Raw genomic sequence first — 20,154 nt, 5'->3', positions numbered from 1 at the left:
AATTAAAACATTTGTATTAATCCACAAATAAAAACAATCATCACTCAAATATATTATGACATTTTAAATGAAAAATATGCAAATTAGGAGCCACTATTAAATATCATAGTGTATATAAGTACACCAGTATCTAGTTGTATGACACACATTTTACCAGGGAAGAGCAGCAGGACATACTGTAGGTATGCTTGTTGTATTTTTATATGCCTATAGTTATTCATATCAGATTCAGGAGTTGCCCCAATAAGAACGTGTACTAATGATTAGAGGGTGTCTCTGTGAGAGGTGGGATGAGGTGATATGTTACAGACATGAGAAACAGCTGGGCAGTTCAGAAAAAGTACAGTATGCTGTGATCGCAGAGATGGACGGGCATTAGTCCACTTATTATTTCTCATGTATGCCAATTATTTTTTACATATACAAAAACAATTAAAGTATCATTAATGTCAGTGAAATGTAGCCATTTTGACACAGTGTACTCATATTAAAGACATAGCAGGAAACACACAGCAGCTGTGGCTTTCCTCAATGTATTTTCCATTCTATCAAACTGCACCTCAAATGTGTACAAAAAAAGACTTCTTCACGGTCTTCCTTTCTATAAAAACTCCAAAAGTATATCTCAGATGCAGCAGTATTTGAATTCACTGACTTGAGGATTGTAGTGTGCTGTATCTGTATTACTGCAGCCTTCAAATGAGTTGAACGACAATATATAAGCTATGTTTTGGTGTGAATGTTATTTCCATTTGCCAGTCACTGCTTGTTTTAACATAAGTGCCATGTCATGCAGTTTGCTGAAACAGTGGTTCAGAAGGGAAAAGAGCTATTGGTTCTTGAATCATGAATAAGGACAGCGAGCCTGTCTTTGCAATACATATTTTTATCATTGAAATAGGAGCTATAGTATTTTCGTGTGGCTGTAATTGTTCTGATTCATTGCTCATGGCATATTTAGCCCACATCACCATGTGCGTTGTGAGTGTTCGCTTACCATCACTTTAATGAAACCCATGAGGGTCTTTTTCCACCATGTTATTAAAATAACAGTCGAAATTAAGTAGGCAGCATAAACCGTGACTGAAGAAAAAAAATGTGTGCAAACTTTGTATCCTTCATTGATGGTCTTACAAGTGTGTATGTCGTTGTTACTTTACATTACAACTTGCTGCTATGACATTAAATAAATCTCCAAACCTGCTGATGCAAACTTGACGTGCAATTGATGTGGACACACATGCCGGTCAGACACAGAGCTAACGGAAACAGTTTGTTCCTCACGTTGGTTTCAACTACAAGCTGAAGGGTTTTTAACTCAATTGCACATTCTTAAAAACTGATAATCGACTTTTACCACCACTTTTTATAATCTGTGAAGCAGAAAAGGCCATCGAATGTTATCACCACAAGGTAGCAAGAGAGATTAGCATTGGCTGTAGGTCCACGTGATCAGCTCCTTACACTACGCTAAAGCCTTTGTTCTTCCAACCTTATGGAACGACTGTTGGAGGTCATAGGCAAGATATAATAGTGGTGCATTCATGACCGATTAATAAAGGCCGACCCGGAGGCTAGCATCTCAAGAGCTCCTTCAACGAAAAGCAATGGGATTTTTCCATTTCTAATTTTTGATTTTACAGTGAGAGGATCTCTGGTATATGTACGTTTATGATACTTCCATGTTTTGTTCAGCAAGATATTCAGCACATATTAACACCACTTTATGATTTTGGAAGCTTAAATGCAATCGCCAGATGTAAAAAATAATGTAGGCTATAAACAAACTACATCACAGTCATGGCTGCACATCACCAATGCTATGCTAAAGGTTTTATGACATAAAGTTTAAGACATTCACCAGTGGGGTATTAACTGACTTTTTTTATGTCGTAGAAAAAATGTGAAAGTATCGTAAACTCTTATTAACCTTATTTCAGAAGGATCTTACCAAAAACACGTTAAAAACCATTGAATTCAGGAAGGGAACCGGAAGTGGTAAAATGCTAATTTATTTATGTTTTTTTAGGACTTATTACTGCATCACACTACATACAGTAAAGTACCGTATGTAGACATGACATTGATATGTTAAAGGTGGGGTAGGTAAGTTTCAGAAACCGGCTCGAGATACACTTTTTGTTATATTCCATGGAATGCTCTTAACATCCCAATAGCAATGAATATCTGAAGTGCTTTGACAAAAAATCCATAAAAAAATTTCATCTGTAGAAGCCGTAATACTGTAAAAAGTACAAGGATGGCCTACCTGCCTGTCAGCCTTCCATCGGGGCACAAACTTATCTCGTGCCCTCATTGGTCATGTGAGCGTTCGTGTGTGTTGGAGGAGGGGCTCTGTAAGGAAGTGGCAGATTTTCTCCGGTTGTGTATTTTCAAATTCTAGCGATCTCGAGCCGGTTTCTCAAATGTACCTACCCCACCTTTAACACACTCAACCAATAATCTAAATAAAATTATAAAAATATGCTATTTAGAAAAAATCTGAGGTTTGTGTTCACATACTGTAGGTGCCCTCTGGAAATACAGCTCCTTCATATGGACACCACTACACAACTGAATCATTGTTTTCCGACTGGTCATACAATAACTTGTACAAGGGTACAATGCAAACATTGAGCAGAATATGCAGCATACTGCCAATAATACAACACAAATGTATGTTTTGCTTTAATATATCTACCAATGAACATTCTAATTGTCCTTTAAATTACAAGTGCAGTTTAAATAAAATGTTATTGGACATGAATGAGTAACTCATCTCGGTAAAAATAAAGGTACGTGTAAACTTAGTTCTGCACTTAAGCAAAGCCCAATGCGCAGACAGTATTGGTGCAGGGTCTGTTATACAATAGAACACAAAAACATACATTCAGTATTTCACAAAATGTGCACAACTTGATGTATGTTTTCAGAATGTACATTTAAATTATGATGTGTTTATTGAATTGAATCAAATCTGCCAATATTTGTCTGTGGAAATAAGAAATATGGAATTGTCTCATAAAATCAGTTCCACTGACTCTCGGTTTGTATCATGGCCACATATTGTGATTTAATTGTCTAATCATGAGGGAAATATTATATTTTCTCTGCTTGTTTAAGAAATGTGGTTAAAAAGGCTTTGACGGTACTTTTGTCTACATTTTAAACATTAATGTATTATGCATATGTCTGTGAAACTTGGGTCAATAGGAATGATTTCCTTCTGTGACAAATAAATGCTGGCCCAGATTAAAAGTGGAATCCACAATTACACTTTGCATCATGCTCTGTCACTAAACTGTAGTGACAATAATATTTAACTTGTATTTAAGGAGTCTGAAATTAAATATTACACATTCGAATGGAATATGGATTATGGAACCTAATACACATAATCATTTTAGCAGTGAATCATTCCAAAGGAGATTGTATGATCCATTGTCTAACACTGCAGAGAAATAAACAGGATCCAAACTGTTTATCTAATCCCAAAAGTCAGTTGTGGATTAATATGTATTTCCATCAATTACAGAAGAAAACCCCAAATTCACCTCCAAAAAGTATTCTTATTTCAACTGTCAGGTTAATTATGAGAACATCGCCTCTTCTGTGGCATTACCTGTCATTGTTGATTCTTCTGCTCTCCTCCCAATGCTTCATGACTGAAGTTGTGGGATGGTCCATGGTGCTGCCTGTCTTCTGAGACAGAAGGTCCTGGTGCAGGAGGAACAGGATAGAGGCGCCGTTGTTTCTTAAGACTCATGTAGGAGCTTTAACCATGGATCCTGTAGCTCAAGATGACGGTTTGTTTCCAATGGCCATTCTATACCTGGAAGTAGATTGTTGTCTTCTTCAGTAGTAAACAATAAACATTTATTCCCATTGGTTGGTGTTTTTCTTTTTTATAATACAGAGAGTGAGTTTGACACTAAGGTCTGCCCTCACCTTGTATCTCAGTTCATCACCTGGACTAGCAGTATTAAGAGACTTCACACACAGTTTAAGGCCTGCAGGTCTGATAAATGGCCAACTGAGAATGGAAGAAAATATGTTGTGTCCAGCAGCTTAATTTGGACCTTATTACTATTGCATGTTATTTAGCTGACACTTTTATCCAAAGCTACATGTACACTCCAGTAGCTACTGTTAAGATGCACAGGGCAATTTGGAGAAATTAAACATTATCTTTATATTTGAATAAGGAAGGAGGGGTAGGCCTAGCTAGCCTATATGTAATTTAAAGATTTATTTAGGTAGGCTAATGTTTAAGATTGAAGTTATTAGCCTTACTCAAATTAGTATTTGAAGCAGAGTATTTTGCTGTCTAAAACATTACTGAAGGGGATCTTAACAATTACAATTAGGTGCATAGATGTGGACAGTATGTTTTTATTTGTCTCTTCATTTATTTATTCGGATTCGGAACATTTTGGAGATGTTGCCGGGGCGGAGGTGACGTGTCACGTGATCATGGAGTTCTCTTACTATGTGGGCGTGGCTTAGTTGCAGCTCCCTTCCTGAACATGGCTGCTTTCGGGAGGCTCGTCTCCGTCTGCAGGAACGCAGTGAGGAGTCCTCGGTCTGTGATATCTGTAGCACGGCACCGTGCTGTCGGACCCGCTATAGTGGGCTCAGTTCTCGGTACCGGGCTTATCTGTTATTACCAATATCTTCCTAACAGGACTCTGCCCTTTGCTGTCCATGCCGAGGCACCGAAAGTGAGTTCACGCCTAATAAAAGTTAACTAAAGTTTGTGTCGTCGAACAAACCCATCCGTCGTGTGTCTGTCTGGTCTAATATTAAGCTGCTAAAGATAAGTTACCCAGACACCTATATTAATATGTACTGTAAGTGCGTAATACTAGGTACACTTATATCGACAGCTAATGTTGACGCCCCCCAGCTGTCACACACGCACGCACGCACGCACGCACGCACGCACACACACACACACACACACACACACACACACACACACACACACACACACACACACACACACACACACACACTTAATGTTGCTTTATTATCACGGTGCTCTCTGATACCTGTGTTTCAGGAAGTAGCAGCTCCAGCTCTTTCAGCCAGGAAGGTTCGGTTCATCCAGTTCGCCTCAGTGGTGTACGAGCAGGAGCCCTACATGACCCCGAGAGACTTCCTGTTCTCTGTGATGCTGGAGAATGTGGACCGTAAGCTTATTGATATCCATCATCTGCTGACAGTTAACACAGGATGATATGTGCTATCATTGGAAATATTGAGTGCAACACTTGGGTATTAACCCTCGAAAAATGCGGGATACATTTACAAAAACACATTTAAGGCCCTACACTGTTCCTTATTAAGTTTTTGGTTGTTTTATTAACACAACTTGGTTTCTTCTCCTGTAGGAAAGCTGCAGAAGAAAAGTTTAACCACACAGGTATGTTAACATCTTCACATTTTGTAAATGAGTCAGCTACAGCTAGTAGCACTTGAAGATCATCAGTTTGTGTTGTCATCTGTTTCTTATTGCAGGAGGTTAACCACATGTTGGCCACTGCCTCTAAAGCTCTGGCCGGTAATGAACTGTTCAGGACAATAGGAGACGATGGTAAGTTCTAAACTTTAAACAGGCCCTATCTTCTCATTTTCAGGTTCATATCAGTATGTAGTGTCTGTACTGTGACGTGTCTCCATGCTTTAATGTTCAAAAAGCTCTTTATGTTTCTCATACTGCCTGTGCTGCAGCACCTCTTTTCACCCTCTGTCTGAAACCAGAGCCCAGTCTGCTCTGATTGGTTAGCTGGCCGGCTCTGTGGTGATAGGTCAATCACTAAGAGATGTCCCTCCCCTTAGCCTTGGAGCGCTAGACAATAGAAGGAGGGGGGGAAACTCCCTCTGGAGGGAACTTAAACCTATAAAACACACTACAGGAAAGGGAACCCCCCAAAAAGCACAATAGGGCCTTTTGAAACAAGAACAATTCACATCTGTATGTTAGTATTTGTTTTCAAATTCCGTCCTTATATTTATTGGTTATTTTATTTCCTAAATATAATTCAGCGTACATTTCTTTGTCTCTTGCAGGTTTGATATCCTACACAGAGTATCTGTTCCTGCTGACCATCCTGACCAGTAAGTAGCCCCTACTCTCATTCATACTGTGCTGAATTGATTTGCCTGACTTATTGTGACGCTGCATTTTCTTGCACATTTCAGTGAGTCGGTAACCTGATTGCATTTTGTATTTCTCAACACTGTCCTCCAGGTTGTGTTGAGAAATGCTACTCTGCCCTACTAAGTGCATTGATTCCTGTGATAATATTCAGACTGAGTTCAGATTATTGACTGCATTTCTGTTTCAGAGCCGCACATAGGATTTCATATTGCTTTCAAAATGCTTGATGTTGACGGCAATGAGCAGGTGGACAAAAAGGAATTTCTCAAGGTAAGACATCTTATATTTTAGTTTTTTTTAGTTGAAAATATTTAAATAATGTGATAGTAATACTGAACATAACAAAGACAAAATGTGATTCTGTTGCGTGTGTGGATTTAAATGTGTCATGGCTTGGCTCCTTTAATGCTGCGTAGAGCACTGATGCTCCACACTCGTAAGTATGGACCACGGCCCCATGTGAAGGTGAGGGAGAGCTGCACTGCACGGAACTCTATTGTTGTCCTCCGTCATGTGAATGCCTCTGCAGCCTGAGTCAGACCCTGGCCGTTTCTCAATGTGGAGTGAAGCTGCTGCAGAGCCACTATTTATTTTCTTTTTTATTCTTTATTTATTTGGGGTCACATTATATTAAAAGTACAGTTTTTCAAATCATATATTTTTAGAGACTCGAAAAGGACAAATGAAATAGCAAACAAATCTTGTCAAAATAAAATAAAAACGAAAAAGTACACAGGGGTTGTTTGAAATGGCAAATGTCTACACATATACATACAATACACATACACACACACATACATACATGTGTCCATACATACACACCTATACATATACATTCAATCGGTGTATAGAAACACAGTCAAACAAGCGATGGACGTCTTTGCGATATGTAAACTCTCCACTTTTTCCATATTTCCTCAAATGTGTTTTCCTGAAGCCTCATTGAGAAAGTGATTCTTTCCATAGCATACATTTCATGGATTTTGTCGTACCAGTTGTCGAGAGAAGGGATGTCCGCTTTGAGCCATTTTCTAGTTATTGCTTTTTTTGCTGCAACAGTAAGAATTCCAAATAATTGTTTTGTTTTGAGGTTTGTGGGGATTGAATGTACGAGCCCAAATAGACATTCGTCCCAGTTGAATGGGATTTTTTCCTTTTTAAGGTGGGATATGTCATTTATTTCAGAAACACTTTTTGTTATATTCCATGAAATGCTCCTAACATCCCGATAGCAATGAATATCTTAAATGCTTTGACAATAAATACATAAAAAAAAGTCATCTGTGGAAGCCGTGACGCTGTAAAAAGCACGACCAATCATTTTAGCCGCCCCGGCTAAAGTAACTGGATGGCCTACCTGCCTGTCAGCCTTCCATCTGGGCACAAACTTATCTCGTGCCCTCATTGGTCATGTGCGCGTTCGTGTGTGTTGGAGGAGGGGCTCTGTGAGGAAGTCTGAAGGAAGAGGCAGATTTTTTCCGGTTGTGTATTTTCAAATTCTAGCGCACTCGAGCTGGTTTCTCCAAAATGACCTACCCCACCTTTAACTACTATTTCAATTTCTAAATGGATCTTTTGCCAAAAAGTTACTATTAAAGGGCAAGCCCAAAAGAAATGGTAGTGATGTGCTAACTGAGAACCACATTTCCTCCAGCAGCTGGGGGGCCCTAGAGGATGTGATGACTGAGCAGGCTGCAAAAGTACCTGCTCAGCATCTTCCAAGTAAACATCCTGAGCTGGAGATCTTCCATTGAAAAGTACAGTCATTTGTCCAGACTTCGTCATGGAGGATTTTTTTGGTTTCATTTTCCCATTTGTGTTTTATATAGAAAGTATTTTCCTTTTTAATATCTTGAAGAGCTTTGTAAAGTTTTGAGATTACTTTCATCCCTGTGTCTGATGCGCTGGTGAAAACTATTAATAAAGGATTTTCAAGGGCCGTCTAACAGGGAACTATTTAAGTAGTGGTGGCGTACCTGTAGAAATCTAAAAAAATCACCGTTATTCAATCCATATCGTTTTTTTAGTGTTTGAAAATCGATCATGGTTCCTTTGCTGAAAAATGTGCAATATGATGTAAGGCCATGTTTGGCCCAACCTTTAAATGTTGTATCTTGCATGCTCGGGGGGGAAATCAAGACTATTTCAAGTATACTACGTCATCGAGTGGCGCCGAATGCTGGGCATTTAAACAGTCCTTCAGCGCCACTCGATGACGTAGTATACTTGAAATAGTGGCTCTGCAGCAGCTTTACTCGACATTGAGAAATGGCCCCTCTCAGTGATCCATTTATTTAGAGTCACAGGACATTTTTGTAGCTGTTCCAACCTGGCGGCGTGAGAAGACTCTTTAAAGTGTGCTAATTCTAGCCTGGACCAAGGCTACTAGAGTGCATGTTGGCACGCTATGCACCTTGTGTCATAATTTCATGTTGTGACATAAGTCTAAAGGACAATTAAAGAGAAGCTTTGCATGGACTGTCATCACCAAGAGGAATTTACTTATACCAAAGCAAATTCCTCGTATGTGTAAAACTGGTTGTGATTGTTATTCTGATTTGCTTTAGTGTCCGATGTATGACGAATATGAAGGCTATATCTCTCATACTCTTATTATTTTAGGTAGTTTACATTGAAGAATGATGTTTGTTCGGATTTTGACATTTTGATAAAATGTGTTTTGGTAGCTATATCTTAATATTTCTGTTCTGTTTTTTCTGAAGCTGAAGAAAATCATTGGGACCAGTAAAAAGAGAGCTCCTCAAGGCACAGAGGTGGGTGTTCATATTCCCTTTAAGCTCAGCAGGGTCGGTATCATCTTCAGCATCACTGGAGAGTAATGTCTGCTTATTGTACATTCCCTGGATGTCTGCAGAAACCAGTGGTCGAAGGGGACGGTGTGAACACGACTCTGCAGGCCTACTTCTTTGGCGAGAGAGGAGAAAACAAGCTGCAGTATCAGGACTTCCACAGGTACAGAGACGCAGTCACACTCATTGCATTACAGTGTGTGTGAGTCTTCACTGGTACACACTGGAAATGTCTGCAGTGTTGACAGAATACTGAATCATTTACCTAAATTGATTGTAAGAGTAACTTAAAATACACTAATGTATATAATAGTATTACAGTCAATTAATTCAAGGTTTTAGCAACAAAAGTAGAAACTTTAAGGTACATACATTCAAGATACATTTGAGAAAAAGTTGTATGTGGTGATGAATGTAATGTTGGTGATGTGAGTGTACTTGCTTTCCAGCCTTAGTGTACTTAAAGGTAGTTAAAGTGGTTAAACCTTCCATTAGGGTCACTGAGGTTCCGGACCGAGGTGTATATAATAAAAGTTGGGAAATAATTGCTTTACACTTACGGGGCTCTATTTGTTTTGCAGTATGTTAATAAGGGACCGTCTAACATGAAGCCACTTAAGTTACATTGCTGCTAAACAAGTCGGTTTCATTCGAGCATTTCCTTGATTTAGAAGCATGTATCTAAAGCAAGGAAAACCTTGCTATTTATAAAATAGTGAAAGCCGCTGTCCAACAGAACAGAAACAGCCTATCATTCTTCCTTATGATATTAATCTAGTTCTGTCAGACGTTGGACTCCATCATATATATTAAGGGATAAAATAGACTTCATTGTAAAGAATGGCTTCATTTTCAACTGTATTTGGCTTTCTTTAAAGTGAGTGTGGTATAGTTGTGACCACATTCCTCACTAACCTCAGTAGGACCTCTCCCCTGTGTCCTCAGGTTCATGGTAGACCTGCAGGCTGAAGTCCAGGAGATGGAGTTCCTGCAGTTCTCCAAAGGTATGGACACCATGAGGAGAGAAGACTTCGCTGAGTGGCTGCTACACTACACCAACGAAGAAGACAACGAGGCGTACTGGGAGAACATGAGGAAGAGGATCCCTGCTGGCCAGGTGAGAGGACTTTCATCACAACAATTCTGTGAAAAGATTGAATCTAGTTTATTGGTTGACTGAAATGTTGTCTTGCAGAGTATCACCTTCGAGGAGTTCAAAGCCTTCTGTCTGTTCACCAACAATCTGGAGGATTTTTCCTTTTCTATGAAACTGGTCACTGGAGCCAACCGGCCTGTTGGAATGGGTAACGCCTCTTCATTACCATGTGGGTATTTCTCTCTCAGACTGCAGACAGTAGATGATCACATTCTTCCTTCCTCTCATCGCAGCCCAGTTCAAACGAGCAGTGAGGATCGCCACAGGCCACGATCTGTCTGACAATGTTTTGGATACTGTCTTCAAGCTCTTTGATATGGATGGAGATAAGTGCCTGAGCCACAAGGAGTTCATGGGAGTGATGACTGACAGAATACGGCGAGGCCTGAAGGTGAGCCCGTTCATCTTTTTATTTATATACAATAGCCATCTGAAAAAAAGTCACCAACTGGATTTAACTACGCAAATCTGTAAGAGCCTTCAATTGGATAATTAGTGCGAATGCTGTTTATAGCATTCCACTATAGTTCTTCGAATCTTTATTCTTATTAGTGTGAATGCTATTTATATTATTTCAGCCAATATTTTGGCTCTCCATAACTTCAGTTTATTTTCAACTACAGAAACCATTCAAATATCAAACTATTCAGCCTGTTCAGGAATCGATGGGAAACTTTCAACTTTTTCAAAATATTTCATGCTTTTTGAAATATTCAGCTTTTTAAACTGGAAGTCAATGGGAGGAACCTTCAAATCCTCTTTTATCTACACCTTGCGCCAAATGCTTCTCCTTCCACATACTTTCAGCCAGAGACTTCATTCCAACTTTAAAATGATCACAAGACCTTCAGCTATTCAATTCATATTCAAATGTTTGATATCTTTTTGAGATATTTAACTTAGTTCGGAGCTTGGTAAAGAGGCTTTCTTCAGATTTTAACATTAGTATATGTGTATTGAGCAGCTCGTTAAGGCTTAGAGTGCTTTGATCTCAAAACAGAGTGGAGGACAGCTTGAATTTCCGACACTCCTTGGACATCATTTTTCATGAAAAAAGTAGGAAAACCTCTCCTAGGTTGAAAAGTAAAAAAAAATGAAGAAAACAAATTAAACAAAATGCCTCTTGAGGGCATGAAGAGACAAAAACAGATAGAATAGACTCCCATGTAAACAATTTCCGGATTTTTCTTCAGAACAGAGAGAAGTAAACTTTAAACAAACTGCAAACAACATATCAGTTCATTGGGGTTCCCTGATGCTCACAGTCTGTTAATTTTTTGATAGGAGCCATAGTTTTTGAACAGGTGGCAAAATTGTCAGATATAATCCTCAATGCATTCTTAATGGGACTCAGTGCTGCAGTTGGTAACCATGGTGTTGCTGGGCAGATTGAAACCTTTGATCTCTGGGCTCACACAGGTGTTATGATTATTTGCTATGATTAGGTGCTCAGCACAGAAACAAACACTGACAAACACACTGGACTTTAACAGCCTATTCTTTTCTGTCTGATGGAGACTTCATACTGACTTCAACAGGTTCCACATATTTTATACATTATTGGTGACGTATGGTTTTAGTCGAAAAGTCTGCAGTCAAAATATTCTTCTGCTTTCCCAAGCCTTTTTACTTTCTTTTCTCATCTTAATACAAATGCATTCACTACTACTTACATCTGATATGTAACTAACTCCTTCAGCCTACTTTCAGCTGCAGAAACCATTCAACTATTACATTATTCAGCTATTTCAGGACATCAAGGCTATACATGTTGTTGTTTATACTTTTTTTAAACCTTTTCTTTTGAATATTAAGCTTCTTCACTAATTGTCCTACTCTTCCAGTTTAACATTTCACTTTCAAGTTTTCAACAAAGTCATTGCAATGCATTTGAGCTGTAACAATTTGATTCAAATAATTTCACTTTTCTGCATTTCTCCGCTAAGTTCAGCAACACACTGACTTTGTTTCTGTAGCTGAAAGCAGCTACAGACCATTCAACTAATAACATATTCAGCTTTTTCTGCTAAATTCAGCAACAAATGTACACGGTTTAAACTTTACAGCATTCACACACATTTTCTAGTTACTGCAGTGATTCATGTTTCAGCTGGCAACTCGTTATTTAACCCTAGCTAATGTGGTGTTTAGCTTCTTATTTCTTAAGCAACCATGTCGGAAGACATCTCCTGTGGTCGTGGAAAGGATGTTAATCAGTTTCAGAAGGGGCAAATGATTGGCCTGCATCAAGCAAAGAGAAAAAAGGAGATTGCTGAAACGACAAAAATCGGGTTAAGAAATGTATTAGTAATGCCGTACTCAAAGCTAAAGGCGGTGCAACTTTTTTTGTGTATATATATATATATATAAAAAGTTGTGCAGGAATGCGTCCTAAACCTGAAAGTCCCTCATCTCGAAGTCAATGTGTGTTTCAACAGGTAACTGGTTATTCTGAAAGAAGACATGTTGTTATCACAAGCTTTAGAGATGTTCACGTTCTTCTCCAAAATCAAGCTGAATGTCTGAAGCTTCTATAGGCGCGTTCACACCGGAGTACTTTCCCCTGTAGTTCCGTTCGTACCCCTACTTTCCCCTGTAGTTCCGTTCGTACCCCTACTTTCCCCTGTAGTTCCGTTCGTACCCCTACTTTCCCCTGTAGTTCCGTTCGTACCCCTACTTTCCCCTGTAGTTCCGTTCGTACCCCTACTTTCCCCTGTAGTTCCGTTCGTACCCCTACTTTCCCCTGTAGTTCCGTTCGTACCCCTACTTTCCCCTGTAGTTCCGTTCGTACCCCTACTTTCCCCTGTAGTTCCGTTCGTACCCCTACTTTCCCCTGTAGTTCCGTTCGTACCCCTCATGTCGCGTTCACACAAAAACGTGATGGATACGCCGTGAAGTTGTTTGCGGCCTGCCGGTAAACCCAAAGCAGAGGAAGACGAAGTGACGTCAGCTAACTAAGTACTTGGTGTGAAAGCGGCTTATGAGTCTCAAAAACAGCTGTTAGCTTTTCACTTCTGGCAGCTGCATGTATGATTGTAACCAAGTGGTGTTAACGTAGAGATTATCCTGCTGAACATCACATGTATCATAGACGTGTTATTTTTGCAATATTCCATAATCCAATCCTTTTTAGCTCTTGCTAATCTACTGGGGCAGGCTACACAAATACATCACACTCTATTTACCGACGTATTTTATGTTGTAGAACAAAACATGAAAATGTCACGGCCATTTCTACTGATCTTAATTCCATTGTTGAGGGCGACTAGAATACATTTATATTGTGCAATGTTCCAAACTCACATTGGTTTCCCAAACAGCATCTCTGTATAGTCTGTATTTACTCTCTGTCCTAAACGGCTTGTTGGAGCTCCTGCCCCCCCCCCCTCACAGCCCCCCTTGATATTGAGTAAGAAAAAGGTTTCTAAACGCTGTGAGAACGGGTCTGCGGAGAGCATTTCTCAGCGATCCCAACTCGTCTGTTACCAACCAGGGGACTCCCTGTTAGCTGAACATTTACAAAGGTCCCCAGTCCCACCCCTCCTGGTGTGTGAGGAGCTCCGCGGATTGGTCCATTTTGGTTCCCGGAAGAAACAAATGGAAAAAGAGAGATGTCCAACGAGGCGTTCTGGGGCAGCACAGACAGGTCTTTCCTGTGTGAGAGCTTTACTCCCTACAGGGTGTACTTTGAGGGTGTGAGACTCTGCAGACCGTTTACATGCAGAAACACCTTCATAGCACACAGGGGGGGGGGACGGGTGATAACTTTAAGCTTGTGTTAACCATGGACCTTCTTTCAGGGATCTGACAGAAACATTCACGGTTGAAAATGCCAACTCATTCCTGCACCAGCTCTGTGTGCTCAGATTGCTGTTAGAAGTGTGATGTGATGACTCTGTCTTGCCCAAAGGTGCAGCACCAGAGTGGCTTCTCCGACTACTGGAAATGCGTGAAGCGAGAGACCCTGAAGGGAGCTAAGGAGGCCCTGGGGGACACCGGGTGCCCCTTCTGAACCACTCTGACTGTATAATCAAAAAAAGGGGTGTGAACAATATTTTTTCAGTTACTACATTTCAAACCAAAGCATTTACACCACTATCTTTTGTAAAAAATAATGTTTACAGATCATCTATTGTGATATTAGCTGTGTGTTTACAATATTATATTTTACAGTTTGTTCTGCCCATTATGATTAATTAGGCATTTTGTATTTAGAATATCTAACCACTTTTAAATAACCTTTGCCCATTACACTTTCTCTGCCTCGGACTTGTTGGGTACATTGATGCATTCTCGGTGTGGGGTTTATGTTCTTTTGTGAAATACTTATCAAATAAAGGTTTATGAAAGTACCAAAGTCTCCATAATGTTCTGCGAATCTGAGCCTCAAAGAATAAGCCAGCTATGACCGATGACTATTTTGTAATTTATTGTAGAATTGACCGGTTAACATCACGAGTATGTGGTTTAACCATTGAAGATTGTGGTGCTAATTATCTTAACATACATTTCATTGTAAAGTAAATAGACAAAACAAGCTTACCTCTGTGATAGATGAACAAGTTAGTGACCAATGCCAAGGTTATCAGTGAGTACAGCATATACAGCTACAATACAATAAAATTACATTGAGCAGGAAGCCATCTTTGGTCTTCTTATCACTATAAACAAATGCATATAAATTTGTATTGTATCAAAAATAGAAATTACATAGCCATATTGAAAGTAAATTCACATTTTGACATACAATATAAGGAGAATACCTAAGAGACATGATGTGAGATTACATTTTTTCAATCCTTGGCTTTAAGGACCCAATGGTTTTGCCACAGTTTGAACATTCATTTGTTTTTTTGAAAATGTCCAATCTGTCAACATCGCTGTCGCCCACATGTTTAGGACAGTACGCAACTTGTATAACAGTAACACAAATGACCAAATAGATTGTCATTCCTAAAACAAGCATGTGCTTTCTATCCTGGGCTCTGAAGGCGTGGGAGTCGTGTGGCGCGGTGGAATAGTGCGCTGGTGTTGGGATCAGGGGGTCACAGGTTCAAACCCCGCTGCAGTCAGCATGTCGTTGTGTCCCTGAGACACCTCACCCCAAAGTGCTCCTGTGGGGATTGCCCACAGTGTTCAGTATGAAAGTCGCTTTGGATAAAAGCGTCTAACGAGTGACATGTAATGTAATGAAGGAGAGGTTTGGTCAGGATCCAGCTGTGACGAGTCCTGACAGAGGACACGCCCCTCTCCTCATCAGTGAGTCCTTAGTTAACAGTGTGTGTAGCTGTTCTTCTGTCCTCAGAGGCACACACGATGAGCTGCAGCCACAGAGGCCCTCTGCTGAGATTATAGGGAAGTGCTTTCAAAGTGTTTGATCCACTGTGGAAAAGGAAGAGAAACGGTGTTAGTAAACAGCAGGGCAACACTGGACAGCTTCCTGGTCTAGTGAAAAGCCATAGGACATTTTAACATCTATGCACTCAGGCTGCTCAGTCCTTGAGGGTGGAGTTCAGTCGACAAAGTGCAGTTTCACCGTCACTGCTGCTCGCTACACTGGAAGAAGATTATAGTACAGTTCAATAAAGCAACAAATTAATTAAATTAAACATTGGTTTAACCCTCCATCAATGTGCTGCTGCTAATCTGGATCCAGGTCACGTTGTTCAGAATACATTATTACATTATTCAAATGACCGACATCCAGCTAGGAGGTCAAACATGTCAATACATATTCTAAATAATCTAACAATTTATATACAAAAATTGCGAATATTTTTATTAGACATTATGCATCTCTGAACTGTAAATGAGACTGCTCTATTCTCGCGTGTGGAGTTCCAGTCAGCACCTTCAGCATCCTGAGCATGGACTCATTTTAACGTTCAATTTAGAAACAAAAAGGTTCATTCATCCAACGACTTCCTGCTGCTCCTCTCGGTCACATGATTGTAATACTTGCATTACGGTCAGTTATAGCCGGAAGGGACAGAACTACGTGATAAAAGTCTCACATCTGGTGCATAATCCTCACGGCTAAGGGAAGTGTTTACATGCAGCTCAGCCTGAACTACTGCAGACATAACACATCAAGCAGAGGCTGTTAAACCTGGTGAAATGGCTTTCCCGCCTTAATATGATCTCAATCAGCTTCAAACTATTCAGATGTATCGTGACACCATGGCAGGCCACGCCTCCTTAGAGGTGTCTTAATAGTGAAGAGGTGATCAAGTGCTAAATCCATGGGTTCTACATTTCTAAATAAATAACATGCGATGTGTTTCTGCTCCACAACCTGCAGAAGAGAACACACATCTGTCAGTGGTGTGTTATGGAATGTCAGTTACATTGCATGTGTGAACAAGCCGAGTAAAGTTAGTACTCGTGTTTCTTAAAAAGGTTAAACAAATATATGCAATGTTAATTTCCCTGTTCCGAGAGCTGCCAGCTGAGAGGCTTGTATAATACTAAGCATTGTGACGAGATGTTGCAATAAGTGTTATTCATCGTGTGTTTTAAGATATATCTGAGTGACTCTTTTCACAGATGTCACACAGAACAACACTCTTTTGTAAACAGCTCCAATCTGACCACACGTCTGTGAAAGGTTCTCAGGACTCTCCTCCCTTTGTGTGTGCTGCTGTGTTTAGAAGATGCCGTCCCCTTGAACCATTATGCTGATAAAACTAAGAGGGCAAAAGGACTCAAAGACGACCTGAAAGGTTATTATTGTGGAGTTTAGATTTGTGTTATTCAATGTATTGTCTTCGTCCCTGTGGCGCTAACTGATCAAAGACATTTGACCCTGATTTACACAGAAAATAACCCCTTTCTTCTTCCGCTTACCATTCACCACAAGAGGATGGAGACGTCAGGGGTCGCTCTCCTTCTTTACTGTCACGTCCCCGTCTCCGGCCAGGATGGTGGAGATCTCTCCCTGCATGAAGGCCCACGGCACCGAGGACCCAGCCAGGGGACAGCGCTCTCCGCTGGGGCAGTACACCTCCCCACCCTGACCCTGGCTGCGGATGAATCCTCTGGTACAGGGGAAGCAGAACTTGTGGTGCGGGACAGACGGACACTGGACGAAGTGAGTGTCCTCCAGGCGCTCTCTGCAGAGGGTGCAGCACAGCAGGGTGCCCTGAGAGCTGCTCGTAGACTCACCAGCACTGGCGTTGGTGCTCGGCCCCCCCACACTCAAACCCTGACCCAAGGCTGCCTGGGAGACGGAGGTGGAGGAAGTGGATGGGCTGCTGCTGGTGGGACGCCCAGCTGAGGAGGAATGGGCTGTGGACATGCTGGGGCTATCTCTGGCCATCTGACTGGAGCTCAGGCTGTCTGCGACTCCCATGAGCGCTGAGATGGGTGAGGGCTGGCTGTGCAGGCGGGGTGGACCCTCCTGAGGGGCAGCCATGCCAGGAAGAGGCTCCATGCCCGAGTAAGCACCTCGTGGCCAGGGCTCTCTCGCCGGGTGATCAGGCCTGCCTTCGCTCTCTCCGTTCTCAGAGCCCGGAGAAGCCTTGCGACGCCGGGGGGTGTTCTTTGCTGCTGCAGGGCGGCCAGCTGCTGCCATAGGCAACCCTGCATCTGGCTGTGGCAGGACCTCTGGAATGGGGGGCTCTTTAAACATTCGCACACCATCATTCAACAGCTCAGACAACCCACGCCAGTCCCCAGTGCCTTGCCGCTTCTCGTATTCCACATAGCGTAGCCCAGAGTTCACCGCTTTACCTGCATCTTTGGCTGAGTCTCGGAACATCTGCCTGACCAGGTCAGGGACCCCCGAGAAGATCATTCCAGAGCCAGCTGGGTACTCCACAAACACCTTCAGCTCAAACTCTGGAGTTGTGCTGGCATCAAAGGCCAGAACACGACCCATCAGATTATGGTCTTTCCTAAAGCGCACATTAAAGGGGACACAGCTGCTGAGAGCAACAAGAACATCCCTGACTGCTTTGGGGCGATTTGACCAGCCTTCAACCCGGCTGCGAGCCACCTCATTCAGTTCTGCCATCACCTCATTGTTCCTCCACACTGCAGGATCTATACCCACCAGAGCTGAGGTGCTAGCTCCCACACCCAGGGACACAACCTGCCTTCTGCCACCGTCTCCCATAATAGGGCCAGCTGCAATTGGTGTGCCCCCAGCTCTGGAGCCTGATAAGGGGGTCAGAAGCCCATGAGGGGCTGCTACTAACCCCTGAGCTATCAAAGCATGAGATATTGCTCCATGAAGACTAGGAACTGCCCCGACTATAGCCCGGCGGGTGTTCGGGCTCTGTCTGCTGCCCTCCGAGCCCACATCGTCAGCTCTGTGCAGGCCATTTGGGAGACGAGAAGACACCCCGTACTCACCCCTCCCCCTTTCTATACGCTCTCCATGCTGCCGCCCTGCATCAAGGGGCCCGACCGAGCTGGGTTTACCCTGCTGGGGACCGGGGGACCTGCCGTCTAAAACTCCGTGTGTGCTCTTCAGCTGCCTGGCAGTCTCAATGAGGAGCTCTATCCTGTCTGCCCCGTCGTAGTTAACACATCCCCGGCACACAGCCTCGCTGAACTCCCACAGCATGGCCCAGGGCATCTTCGGCAGGTCGCAGAGGTAGCACCATTGCCGTCTGGAGGAAGGCTGCGAGGCGGAGGACATGTTGTTTACAGGCCCTCGACCAAACTTTCTTCGGAGGCCTACACGTTACAATCTACGTTTCTTAACAATGATTCACTTCTTACACACCACTCGCCACATGGCGCATTTTTTAGAGTGGAAATGTTACGAACTACCAGATCAAAACACCACCGTTAGCGACGGTATTTTAAAGTTAGCGACGTCTTCTTTCTCGATTTGTTCGTGTCGGTCTGTGTGGAAGGAAGTAAAATGTTATAAGACACCGGAAACACCTAGGCGGCTGTGGCCCAGGGCACTTTGGGAGTTGTAGTTCTTTCCTGACGACACATTATTGTGCCTTGTATTTCATGATAAAATGCTGTAGGAACAACTGAAGGTTTACACAGCGGCTTAATGAGACAGGTTATTGTAAACAGGTAGGAGGGGAATTCAACTTTGTATTTACTGATCTATTGGAGTTGCTGGCATCGGCTTTTAAATGATAGCTCGGTTATAGCACTTCCTATTCCTGAGATACACGTTTGTGTATTTGATTTAATATTTTAAATTGGGCAGGGAAATTGACATTTTCCCAAACAATAAATCCCCCCTTAAAAAAACGAAATGGGGAAACGTAATGTTACACAAACATCATAAATGTATGCAAGCAGCAAACAAATAATCCAAACAAAAGCAACTGAACAATAAATGGTCACTTTGATGTCATCTCGGCTTTCCCCTTTCCTGTATTGTTGTACAGGCTTGTGTGCATGTAACTGGTCTGCAAAGGCTACAATGAATGTGTTCCCTTCAGATGGAGTTTCTCTCCCACACACTCTCTGAAAAGCCTTTATTGGACTCCTTTGTTTACTCCCTTAACATAGTGACATCTCTATGTAACACTTGCTATATTGGCTAGCGCTTCAACACATTGTACCTGATAGGCTAAGGAGCGGGACATTTCTGACACGTCTCTTGGCCATTCACAAAACGGTGGCCAGCTAACCAATCAGAGCAGATAAATAAAGACCTTTTTGAACATTAAAGCACAGAAACATGTCACAGTAGAGGCCCAAGAAGACACAACCTGAACCTGAAAAAGAGCATAATAGGGCGGCCCCTTAAAATATAATGTGGTTAGTAAAAAATAGGCTCTCATATAAGGGGATTATTTTGGATGTGCTTCTACTAACATGCTTTTTACTAAATACTTTAGGTGAATATGGAAGTAAATAGGTCTATTTAGGGCAATTATTTTTCTAGCTTTAATTCATATCTTCCACTTGTGAAACTAAACCCTAATACTGAGAATAATGCAGTTTAAATGTGCTTCAAAGCCTGTGTATAGATGGTATGTGGTAAACTGAAACAGATAATTAGTAAGTCAATTCAGTATTTCCAGACCAAGTAATATTTCCAGAAT

At 41.7% G+C, this 20,154-nt stretch overlaps 2 protein-coding genes across 2 annotated transcripts; one reads left to right on the top strand and one right to left on the bottom strand.

Moving 5' to 3' along the window:
* Positions 1 to 4,494: 4,494 nt before the first annotated feature.
* On the top strand, positions 4,495 to 14,484 carry micu2 (mitochondrial calcium uptake 2). The gene is made up of 12 exons (XM_034098670.2): positions 4,495 to 4,721; positions 5,063 to 5,192; positions 5,394 to 5,425; positions 5,521 to 5,596; positions 6,073 to 6,120; positions 6,351 to 6,433; positions 8,887 to 8,937; positions 9,039 to 9,136; positions 9,919 to 10,090; positions 10,169 to 10,277; positions 10,363 to 10,520; positions 14,040 to 14,484. The coding sequence occupies exons 1-12, from the start codon at positions 4,527 to 4,529 to the stop codon at positions 14,139 to 14,141; spliced, it is 1,254 nt and encodes a 417-aa protein (XP_033954561.1). The 5' UTR covers positions 4,495 to 4,526; the 3' UTR covers positions 14,142 to 14,484.
* A 50-nt stretch (positions 14,485 to 14,534) lies between these two features.
* Positions 14,535 to 20,126, bottom strand: LOC117458289 (interferon regulatory factor 2-binding protein 1-like). The gene is made up of 2 exons (XM_034098669.2): positions 16,976 to 20,126; positions 14,535 to 15,511 (listed from the first exon to the last, which is right to left on the bottom strand). The coding sequence occupies exon 1, from the start codon at positions 18,771 to 18,773 to the stop codon at positions 17,001 to 17,003; it is 1,773 nt and encodes a 590-aa protein (XP_033954560.1). The 5' UTR covers positions 18,774 to 20,126; the 3' UTR covers positions 14,535 to 15,511; positions 16,976 to 17,000.
* Positions 20,127 to 20,154: the final 28 nt, after the last annotated feature.

The sequence above is a fragment of the Pseudochaenichthys georgianus genome, chromosome 14, assembly GCF_902827115.2.
Source record: "Pseudochaenichthys georgianus chromosome 14, fPseGeo1.2, whole genome shotgun sequence".
In the NCBI taxonomy this organism is placed as follows: domain Eukaryota; kingdom Metazoa; phylum Chordata; class Actinopteri; order Perciformes; family Channichthyidae; genus Pseudochaenichthys; species Pseudochaenichthys georgianus.
The sequence above is the reverse complement of the archived record's forward strand: the minus strand, read 5'-3'. Positions and strand labels throughout refer to the sequence as shown.

What these genes read in the sequence shown, in the direction of transcription:
- LOC117458289 (XM_034098669.2), bottom strand. Translation starts at nt 18,773, where the DNA reads ATGTCCTCCGCCTCGCAGCCTTCCTCCAGACGGCAATGGTGCTACCTC.
- micu2 (XM_034098670.2), top strand. Translation starts at nt 4,527, where the DNA reads ATGGCTGCTTTCGGGAGGCTCGTCTCCGTCTGCAGGAACGCAGTGAGG. An exon ending in TCCATGCCGAGGCACCGAAA is followed by an intron (nt 4,722 to 5,062) that starts GTGAGTTCACGC and finishes CCTGTGTTTCAG; the next exon opens with GAAGTAGCAGCTCCAGCTCT. An exon ending in GAGCTCCTCAAGGCACAGAG is followed by an intron (nt 8,938 to 9,038) that starts GTGGGTGTTCAT and finishes GGATGTCTGCAG; the next exon opens with AAACCAGTGGTCGAAGGGGA.